Source organism: Zea mays, chromosome 3, assembly GCF_902167145.1.
Source record: "Zea mays cultivar B73 chromosome 3, Zm-B73-REFERENCE-NAM-5.0, whole genome shotgun sequence".
Taxonomy (NCBI): Eukaryota; Viridiplantae; Streptophyta; class Magnoliopsida; order Poales; family Poaceae; genus Zea; species Zea mays.
Genome location: NC_050098.1, coordinates 72,625,371 through 72,636,611, shown reverse-complemented (window position 1 = coordinate 72,636,611; position 11,241 = coordinate 72,625,371). Strand labels below are relative to the sequence as shown.

Below are 11,241 nucleotides of genomic sequence, written 5' to 3'. Positions count from 1 at the left end.
ATTTTGATGCGATGGCGGTCAGACGGAGGATTCCTGCATTGCTCTTCCTAGAAACTGTAGCGGGTTTTCTGAAGCTAGTAGAACTTTGTAAAGGCCTCGTAGTGGATCCCGAGCCATTCACCTCGGCAGTGTCTAAGGGCCTTGCAAACCCAGGCTAGACGGGATACACGACTTGTGGATACAGGGTATAACCTCTGCAGAGTGTAAAACTGGTATACTAGCCGTGCTCGCGGTCATGAGCAGCTCAAGACTCTTGCATGATTAATTTATGAAATTAAATTCAATTTGTCATTTGCATCGCATTGGGATTTATTATTAATTTTGATATATTATTATTCTGTTTGGTATCTACTTACATTTAGTAACTGCTAATAAAATTTGACTAGCTTATTAAAAGCAATGCTCGGCTTAAACCCTTATTTGTTGATTAGCCTTACATTTCCATGAACTCCCCCCTTTGGTGCGTTCATGCACATTATTCCCCACAACTTGTTGAGCTATGATCTTTTGTGAGCTCACTCTTGCGATATATAACCCCCCTCCCCCACAGGTGAAAGCAGGTGTTCCAAGATGAGCCCTACAATGAGGAATACGAGTTGATCTAGGTGGCGTCTCTCAGTCAGCTTTATGGCGCCAAGGAATAATACTTAGTTCGCTTTATTGTTCTCATTTATTTATGTAAGACTTCCACTATGTAATAATGATACTTGTGGCATTTATCTCTATACACTTTGTCATTATATATGGTGTTCTTCTTTGGCGCACATATGAGAACCACCCGACTTTATCCCTTAAATCCGGGTGTGACAGATGTCTTGGACATCTTGATGTCATAAAGTACTATTTTTCGCTATTATTTTGAGCAATGTGTGATTATGTCCAACTATGTAATCGCTGTGTGCGTGAGGTTCTGATCCTGGCACGTACATGGTTCGCATTCGGCTTACCTTCTAATACTGGGTGTGACACTCACAAGGCTCTATCACAATTCACACAAGAATGACTAACTCTATGCTGAATTCTCACTTTTGAGCACTTGGGAGGTTTTGTTCTCTTTGGGAGTGTTGCTCTAGTGTTTTGGAGTTATTGCTCAGCTCTTCTGTAGTAGATGAACTGGTTGGAGGTGTATTTATAGCCCCAAACCACTCAAATAGCTATCGGAGCCATCTCCAAAAAGTTGTGTTGAATTCAAATACACCAGATCTCTCATTGTAGCAGGTCCTGTGCACACCGGGTCTCTATTACCTTTTTGTTTCAGTGATCGTTCTGGAAACACTATCAGGTGGCACTGGACCAGTCAAGTGCACCACCGGACTGTGCCATGTCAACCAACCGCTTTCTAATGTGACTGTTGGAGCCTGACAGGTCCAGTGCACCATATGTCTCGAGCAAGTCTGGTGTACCAAGCCCTCTTGTATCCGAAAACTTGCTCTTTGGGTAACTAGTATGGTGCCTGGCGCTACCTAGAGCAGCAAGCTTAGTCCAATTTAGGCTTTTCTTTCTTGTCTTTGTTTGGATGCCTTCTTAATTACTTGTATGATTTAGACAAACATATCTAAAGTCTATTCAACTAGTCTAAGTCATAGGTCTTCATCTTTTTTTATCACATTAACTCAAGTTTCATTCTCACTCAAACTTAGCTCCAGAACACTATTTTCAATATCTTATCTTTCCTAGAAATCCTCATTGTTTGGGGCTCGTTTGGTATCTGATCTTTTGGCTAAGATCTAGGGTAGTATCAATTTTTATCAGTTTAATATCGGATATGTGGACCATGTGTCTACTTTAATATTAAATTTATTTTTTGTAGGGAGAGTCCACCATGGTAGCTTGCCACTGGATCCTCGTGTGACGCCTAACCGTTGCACTGCTGGTAAGATCTGACCTACCCTAACCAATACCATCAAATATAATTGGGTGACATTGCAACGCTGTGTAACTAATAGTAGAAAAAAATACAAGTTCACCAATATGTGTGAATAAAATTCAGTCTCGTTTGTACATCAAGAGTAGGACCACACAGTGGAGGTGTTTGTCTTGGCAGAGCAAGAAGTGAGCTAGTGGGCAGCATGGTGGTAATGAACTCTAAATTTTATATTATAAAATTTAAAGGTCGAATCGGATTAAGATCAGACTCTATTTTTATTTATTTTTGAATAAAAAAGGCTCGAACGAATTGTGAAAAAAAAATTTAATTGTGATCCAACCCCTAGGATTGGTCATGGGATAGAGTGGTGGCTAACCTTAGCACTCGGCAGCATCCAGAGAACGGGTACCAGGGGAAAGAACCCTCACGGTGGAAGAAACAAGCGTGTACAGGATTACTAGTGCAAACCAGGATTTTGTCACCGTAGCGGTCAGGTTAATCGGAAACCAACCTAAGAAGTTTGGGTGGGATTCTCGGTAAGACATCTAGAATTTGGTTTTAACAGTATATCCAAACAGGGGGCAACAACTACTAAGGACTGGTTTGGTTCGGTAGACAGGATTTTGAATAACAAGGGAATCCAATTCACTGTCCATCAAACCAGCCCTAACATAGAATAGAGCTTGTTCGGTTACGTAAATCCAGAAGGCAATTGAAGATTAAATTCTCTACTAGTCATTTTTGACTAAGGGCTAGTTTAGCAACTCCAATTTTCCAAGAGATTTCTATTTTCTCAAGAGAAAATAAACTAATTTATCTTAAAAAAAAAAGAAAATCTCTTAAAAAAATAAGGTTCTCAAACTAGCCTTAAGAGTGGATTTAATACTCAAATCCTCTTTTGGATTGACAAGCCTTGATTTGTTGTTGATAACATGCCATTGAGACAACGTAGGGTCAGCAACATATCCACGTTAAATATCGTCAGTGCTTATACACTCTTCTATGACTTGGATGCAAGAGCCCACCGACTTCCCTGTAGACATTGCCTCTGCAAGCTGCGATCTAGCTTTTTCATGGCGACGCAGTATGAGAACAGTATTCAGCACAGCCCATCTCACCTGTGAATCAGCTTTCTTTTGGGTGAAACCCAAACCCTTGAGCAATCCATCAAGCTGCGCATAAGGTATATGGGATACACAAAACATAAAACACGGTGAAATATGAACCCAGCAGAAGCAATTGATGCTCAGACCTTATTGATGTCGGCTAATCCTCCTTCTGCACGTCCATACAGAAGATACTCTGCTGCAACTCCGGCTAGTGCTATACACGAGAACTTGTTAACCATCTGCAACAAGAAAAACAATGCTCAAAAACTCGGAATGGAAAAGCAATGACTGCTTTTGATCTTCCTAAATGGGTTGTAAAAGCAAGTGACAAGCAAACATGGTGATTTCTTTGGAAGGATGAAGAGCATGCGAAAATGCTGGCAATTGTCTTGTGGCTAGGACGCTTGGTGGAGAGTTTGATTGCAAATTGACTGATGACCTAGACATTCACAATTTAACTAATCTTCGTTATCTCGTCAAATGAGGTAGTTGTGGATGCAATGAACTGATCCAAGTAGGCCTTGGTCAGGTATGCAGGCCGAGGATCATCCCATGCTCAAGCCTGTTTTCAATGCCCACAATACCCCTGGTAGAAAATGGGAGATATCAAATTCTGGTCAGGTTGTTGGATGCTTTGACGTATGCTAAGTGAGTTGGCACCCTGCCTCTAGTTAACAAAAGGACTATCAATCAAAGGTTTGTTGCTCAGGGTTTTGAAATCACTGCTGAATATCAAAGGTTTAGAGCCCCAGCAGCTTAGGCCTCCAAAGAATATCTGTTAATTTTAGCCTTGGTGGAAGATTAGCTTTGTAGGACCAGCTTACATGGAAATTGACTATATCAGGATCATATACATGCAAATCAGCTTTCAAAACATTTTTTGTGGGTACCATTTGTCAATGATATACACCACTGGTACCATTGGCCAAGATGAAGATCGGAAAAGATAGATCCATTGGCTCGGCTAAGGGCCCGAGGACTAGAATGAAGTCTTACTACCGAGAGCCTCTCCTAAACGATAAACATGGCAAAGATCTTACAAGTTAGGAGATATGACGGCAAAGATCTTAACAAGTCAGGAGATATAATCTAGGTCCTAAAAGATATGACAAAAACTAGATAGATAAGAAAAAACACTTGTAAAGATGCAGTTCGACTTGGTTACGTTCCCATCCAATCCTCTCCATTCCCTTGGCTCCCATATAGACACACACGGTAGTACTATTTGGTACCCTAAATGCAAAATAGTTATTTGGCACCAGGTGCCGCTTGCAGCTCACGCATGCATCCAGCACAGCACTCGTGAAGCTCCTGCATGCAAGCTGATGCAGGCAGGCAGGCACGCGAACTTTTTGTAGCCTATTTCTCGTAATATCTTCTAATTAAAAAAATTAATCACTGGATCGATTTCATATTTGTGTTTCTAAGAACTTTTTTGAGCAAAACTAGACCACATTTATTATATATTTTTTAAATTTTTATTTAATGACAATGACTGACACCGATAAGTACAATGACTTAGTTATTCTCATGAATAACTGAGTTTAAATTGATGGAATAACTAAATATTCATAGAATGACTGGGTTTTTTACTTCACTTTTCCTAATACCCTTTTTAGAATGACTGACCAACCAAATAACTCATATCTCAGTTATTATCATTAATGACTGAGACCAAAAAGGTAGAATGATTGATATTTATAGAATGACTAAGTTTGTTTACTTTTTCGTAATAATTGTTTTTTAGGATGACCGACTCACTAAACTACTACTATCTCAATTATTATCATAAATAATTGAGATTAAAAAGATGGAATGACTAAGTTAGTGAGTAAGTTAACTTAAAAAACATGCATTACGAAAAAAGTGAACAAACTTAGTCATTCCATCTTTTTAGTCTCAGTCATTCATGATAACAACTGAGATAGGAGTCATTTAGTGAGTCAGTCATTTTAAAAAAAACAGACATTACAAGAAAGAAAGTGAACAAACTCAGTTATTATATAAATACTCAGTCATTTCATATTTCTTTGCCTCAGTTATTCTTGAGAATAATTGAGATAGGAGGCATTTAGTGAGTCAGTCATTCTAAAAATAGGTATTACAAGAAATGAAGTGAACAAACTCAGTCATTTCATCTTTTAACCTCAGTCATTAATGAGAACTACTGAGAGATAAGTCAAGTCATTCTAGTGGGTCAGTCATTCTAAACAACAGGCATTAAGAATAATATAACTATATAAGACAACACAGTGTGATCGATGCCCTCGTCTTCCAACCCCAGCTCAGTCTCCTCCCTCCCTAGCGCCCATGTGACCATGTCCTCTGTTTAGAACTATATTAGGTGTATTAGGGTTTACCCCTACCGGGTCCCTCTGTAATGGGCCTAGGCCCAACTATTCCTAGTATAAATATATTTCCCAACCCTACTAGGGTTAGGGTTTCACTGTTCAACATGGTACCAGAGCCGGTGTAATTTTTCTTCTCCCAGGCGACCAGCCGCCACTCCCTGGCGACGCCACCTCCGGCCGCCCGCCCCTCCCCTCCTCCCAGGCGCAGTCGCCGCCCCTCTCCCGGTCGTGCGGGCCTCCCGCTCCGCCGCCGCGCTACCGCCGAGGCTGCGCTGCTGCCCCGCGTTGGTCGCGTGGCTGTTCGCGGCCTACGCGCCCGCCGCGCCGCTCGACCCGGCACTGGTCGCGACCCCGGTGCAGCCCGCGCCGCCGTTCCAGGGGGCAAGATCCCAGCGTTCCCCGAGCAGTCGGACTCGCTGGCGGGTTCCTCGTCCACGTGCCCACTCACCCCTTCGCCGGCGCTCCTCCTCGTCTCCTCCCTCTCTCTCTCTCCCAGGCACTCGCGGACTGGCCCTTCTCTCCGCGTCAATGGCTGACCCCGTCGGCTCCGCCTTCCACCCGCCAGCGCCTGCTGCGGCCGCTAGCCTCGCCGTCCCGACCGGACCTCCCGATGCAGCCGTCGTGCACGCCGCATCGCTCTGCAACAGCGCCGCCGTGCCTCTTCTAGCATCCCCCTGGCGCACCGGGGGTTCCCTCCCGCCCGTCGACGCGCCCCCATTCATCTCTGGCCTTGGGCCCCTACCCACCATCCTCCCGGCCACCCAGCGACGCTCCTCTCGCTCCCCACCGGGTTTTTCCACCCCCAACCCCGTGTGGACAAAGGCTGCCCCATCCCCGCCGGCCACTGCGCCTACGCCTACCACGCTCATCTCCAGCATTGCCACCATCCAGGCTACCGTTGCCGCCTCCCAGGAGCGCCAGTGCGCCGCCTCCTTGGCCCTGGAGCATGAGCGGGTCACGGGCGCCGCTCTGACCGCTCAGCTGGCCACCGTGCAGCGCCTCTTCCACGGGCATTCACCGGTGGGTCTTGACGCCCCACCGCCCACCCAAGAGGCCACCCACTCCTCTGGGCTCGATGCCGACCACGTCACCGCTCTTCACGCCCAGGCTATCGGCCTTCACAACATCCGGTCCCTCGTCTCCAACGTGCTAGACCCGGCATCCTCCCACTACCCTCGCTGGCGGGGACAGGTGCTACTCACCCTGCGTCGCTTTGTGCTCGCCGACCACGTCCTCGACGACATCATCGACCCGCCGTCCCCGGCCTGGTCCCTGATGGACACCGTGGTGCTCTCCTGGCTCCACGGCACCATCACCGTCGAGCTCTAGGACATCATCCGTGACCAGGCGCACACGGGCCGCCAGGCGTGGCTCGCTCTCGAGGAACAATTCCTCTGGAACCGTGATGCTCGGGCTCTACACCTCGACGCTTAGTTCCACAAGTTCTCCCAGGGGGACCTCTCTGTGGAGGAGTACTGCCGCCAGATGAAAGGCATGGCGGACTCCTTCCGCGACCTCGGCGAGCCTGTGGCGGACCGTACCTTGGTGATGAACCGCCTGCGTGGCCTCAGCCCCCGCTACGGCCACCTGAAGGCGCTGATCAAGAGGACCGTGCCTTTCCCCACCTTTCATTGCCGTGCAGAATGAGCTTCTCCTCTAGGAGCTCACCATGACCTTCGAAGCTCACACCCCGGCATCGGCCCTCTACAGCACCACTCCTTTGACCCAGGCGTCTCCCGGGGGCAGGCACCCTGCTGCGCCTCCTACGACCTTCATCAGCATACCACCGCCGACGGTGGCCGTCGCCCTCGCAAGGGCAGACGTGGGGGTGGCGGCTCCTCGCGTGGAGGCTCCACCGGCCGGGGCGGCGGCCAGAGTTGGCTGTCGTTCTACAACCCTTGGACCGGCACCATCTCCATGTGGTCGAGCCAGGCCCCCAGCACTTCCCGTCCTCCGGTGCCGGCGCCAGCTCTCCTGACTACGCCGCCCGCCTATGGCATGCCTCCATACGGCGTGCCACCTCCGACCCTGGCCCCGCCTCAGCTCCCGCCTCCGGGGCCATCTACCACGACACCATGGTCCCCGTTCGCTGCCAGCTGGGACCGTGCCGCCCTCGCCTCCGCCTACAACACCATGGCTTTGGCCCCACCACCTTCTGACTGGGTCATCGACTTTGATGCCTCCTATCACACCACCCCCACCACAGGCATGCTCTCTCGCTCACATCCACCTCCTCCCACACACCCTACCTCGATCGTCGTTCGGAACGGTTCCACTCTTCCGGTCACCTCTATAGGTGCCTTGGTACTCTCTGGACCGTTCTACCTCAACGATGTTCTAGTAGCCCCTCACATCACTCACAATCTCCTTTTTGTCTGTCGGTTCACCACCGACAATTCTTGTTCCATTGAGTTTGACCCTACCGGTTTTTCTGTGAAGGATCTGGCCACCCGGACCCCTCTCGCCCGATGTGACAGCGTCGATCCCCTCTACACGCTCCGGTCATCGTCCACCAGCACGTCTCCACCTCCCATCATGGTCTCCACCACCACCTCCACCACTTGGCATCGTCGTCTCGGCCACCCAGGACCTGACGTCATGATCAAGCTTTCCAGCACTTTAGAATCTTCTTGTAATAGGGACATTTTGAGGGCCTTTGCCATGCATGTCAACTTGGTCGCCATTCCCATCTCCCTTTTCCCACCTCTTTTTCTAGGGCTGAGCAGGCTTTTGACCTAGTTCATTGTGATCTATGGACCTCTCCTGTACTCAGTCTCTCTGGATACAAATACTATTTGGTGATTTTGGATGATTTTTCTCATTTCCTATGGACTTTTCCTCTGCGATTGAAGTCCGACACATTAACCACCCTCACTCACTTCTTCGCCTGGGTCTCCACCCAGTTTAGTCGCCCGGTCCACGCACTACAGTGTGACAATGGCCGAGAGTTCGACAATCATGCCTCTCGATTGTTCTTCCTCACCTGTGGCGTCCAGTTGCGCCTCTTGTGCCCATACACCTCTGCCCAGAACGGCCGGGCAGAGCGCATGATTCGCACTACCACCAACATGATCTACTGCCTCCTCTTACAGGCGTCTCTCCCTGCCAGCTACTGGGCAGAGGCCCTCCACACAGCTACCCACCTCCTCAACGGCCTCCCATCAAAGGCAGTGAAACAGCCCACCCCACACTTCGCCCTTTACGACACTACACCCTCCTACAATCAGCTTCGGGTGTTCGGCTGTGCCTGCTATCCCAACACCTCCACCACTGCCCCTCACAAGCTGTCTCCCCGCTCCACTCGCTGCCTCTTTCTTGGCTACTCTCCTGACCACAAGGGGTATCACTGTCTTGATCTCACCTCCCATCGCATCATCTCTTGTCATGTCGTCTTCGACGAAGATGTGTTTCCCCTTGCTGGCTCCTCCCCACCCACCGATCTCGACTTCCTCCTTGAGTCTGATCCGAGTACCCGTTCCCCCCAGGCACCTCGCCTCGCACCGTTGCTCGCGCCAAGCGCGGGTTCACCTCCTTCGCGTGCGGCTCCGTCGGCCTCGACGCCCCCGCTCGCCATTCTTCCCGCCCCACACACGGCCCCGTCGTCTGCGCCTACGCCACGCATGGCCCCGTCGGCCTTGCCTGCGTCACGTGTGGCCACGTCGACCCTTCCCGCGCCACGCACGACCACGTCAACCCCGCCTGCACCCCATGCGCCCTCGTCGACCTTGGCCTCGTCGACAAGCGGGACCCGTTTCGCCGACCTCGCCATCGTCTACCACCGGCGCGGGAGCACCCTGTAACACCTCAGATGTTACCAAGGCAATGGTTTCATATAGGCACTGATGACTTGTTATCACATATGGTTAAGTGGAGGAGAAGAAGCACCTAAAACATTGGAAACATGGGTTAGCTAAGAAATGTTAATAACAAAAGCTATACCCAAACATTTTGAACAATTGTCATCTTGAGCCAAAGAGGTTAAACCCTAAAGAACCCTAAAGGCACTAGACTTTCAAGCAAGGGATCAGTGGATAAGTTAATCAAATTGCCAAACCTTGATTCTAAATCTTAACCAAAGTTTAAGTAACATTATAACCTACAAAATGCAGAGGGGAAACAATGCAAAAAGACCCCTTAAAGACCCCAAATTCACCCCTTAAGTAGAGAGCACACTAGAGCTCTCTAATCTTTTCTAAGTCAAAATTTAACCCTAATCTAAAGACCAAATGTGTTCACTTAGTAAATGGCGCCAAAACCACTTGGTCTGAGTACCAAAAAGGTGCCAAACCACCTAAGTCACCCACTGGAAAAGTTTGAAACCGAGCCAAATTTGTTTGACATGTTTTGGCATCTCTTTCGTCGCGAAGTGGACAGGGGGACAAGCCAGATTTGGCGTCCGCAAATCTCCCTACCTAGGGCATATCTGCCATTGGAACTCACATACAAGAGATAACTCTAGGTGCCAGGAGGAGGTCTGCGCCGGATTTTTGCCAAGATTCGCACGTTTGCGATCTCGGCGAGCTGTTGAACATGGGCAGAAGAACACCTCCACGTGTTCGACGCGCCCTGAGCACGCCAAGCCATGCCCGTGTCCCCTGCCAGCGCCCGCGCCTATAAAGCCGGCCAAGGCTTCAGTCATACGCTCTCGCGCGCTCTCGACCTCACCCGAGCACGAGATCGCCGGAGTTTGCCCTACACACGGCGTGCCAGCGGCCGCCCGATCCCCACCACCGTAGACCGGCCAGCAGAGCCATTCCCAACCCCGTCCAACCCTCGAGAGAGATTCTACGTGCCTCGGTGAAGCTCCCAGCGAGAGGAATCGAGCTCTACCTCACCGGAGAACCCAAATCAAGGTCACCGGACTTCAACCGACCGCCGGCGAACGTAGACCGAGCCCCACAGTGAGTTATTCTTCGATTCCTTGCACGGGTCGACTCTTTAGCATCCCGTGAAGCTCCCCGTGCCTTTGGATTGACCTATATCGCCGTGGATAGGCCGGAGCACTCGCCGCCGACGAGCTCGCCCGCCTGCGCACGTGGACCGACCGATTCCGGCTATCACCGTCGTCGAGCCGTACCTCGCTGTGACCGCAAGGACCTCCCGAAGCCAACCCCACCCTTCGCCGGACCTCCCTCGCCGCCGGTAAGCCGTGTCGCCCTTTTTCCTCCCGCGGGTACTGTTCAAAAGGGGAGAGGGACCACGAGGAAGAAGGAATAGAAGTCAGGGGGTTTTTGAACTGTCAGAGACTCAGATGAATAGTTGCGCAGGGGTATAAGTTAAAGTTTGGAATTAAATAGTGTTCTGGACAAAAGCCGAATAAAGAGAAAAAAATAGTTACAATGTTAGACTGAGATTAAGAAAAATCAGAGAAATACTTAATCACTCCATAATCTATTTAAAAATAGTAAAACCCTCAGTACACCAAATTAAGGTAGGGTTTGCCATTTAAAACATTTTTAGCTTAAAGTTAAAGAAAAGAGAAAAGGTAGTTTAAAATAAGAACCAGGAAGCAACCACAGTTTTGTTAGCTCACTTATTCAGTGTAGTTCACTGGAAAATTTTATTAGACCTTTGTTTAGTACAAAAGCAATGAGATATCTTTTATTTCACGCAAACAATGAAAACTTAAGAAAATCTTAGAAAAATAATCCTGAGGAGAAAACACCCCAAACCTTGGGATAACTAATATTTTGTTATTATAAATGTAGGAAGAATATGAGTGCTGTTGTTTGATATTTTTCAAATAACAAGTTAGTTATAAGTACCTTTTTGGCATTAAACTTTAGAAAATCACAACTAAATATCCAATAGGTCTTTTTCTGTGATTTTTAACACAGAGGCCTAATATCACCTATGAATCTGGACAAAAATAAAAAATGGTACAATAACCTCACTTAAATCATCGCTATAGTGT

The 11,241-nt window shown here is 48.6% G+C and overlaps 1 protein-coding gene and 1 non-coding gene across 5 annotated transcripts in view; one reads left to right on the top strand and one right to left on the bottom strand.

Moving 5' to 3' along the window:
* Positions 1 to 1,700: 1,700 nt before the first annotated feature.
* On the top strand, positions 1,701 to 1,894 carry LOC111591284 (U2 spliceosomal RNA). Its single transcript, XR_004857490.1, has one exon. It is a non-coding gene; the product is annotated as a U2 spliceosomal RNA (small nuclear RNA).
* A 505-nt stretch (positions 1,895 to 2,399) lies between these two features.
* The window catches only part of LOC100284893 (stress regulated protein), a 58,201-nt gene continuing 49,359 nt past the window's right edge, over positions 2,400 to 11,241 (bottom strand). For 3 of the 4 annotated variants that reach the window (NR_182121.1, NM_001157788.3, NM_001413213.1), the window contains 2 exons: positions 3,120 to 3,215; positions 2,400 to 3,039 (listed from right to left, as the gene is read on the bottom strand). Coding sequence is in view for 3 of the 4 variants with exons in the window: in NM_001157788.3 (NP_001151260.2) it covers positions 2,839 to 3,039; positions 3,120 to 3,215 (297 nt within the window). In the remaining variant the exon portion in view is untranslated. The remainder of the gene's footprint in view (positions 3,040 to 3,119; positions 3,216 to 11,241) is intronic. The other variant, XM_008674763.4, reaches the window with a different exon arrangement.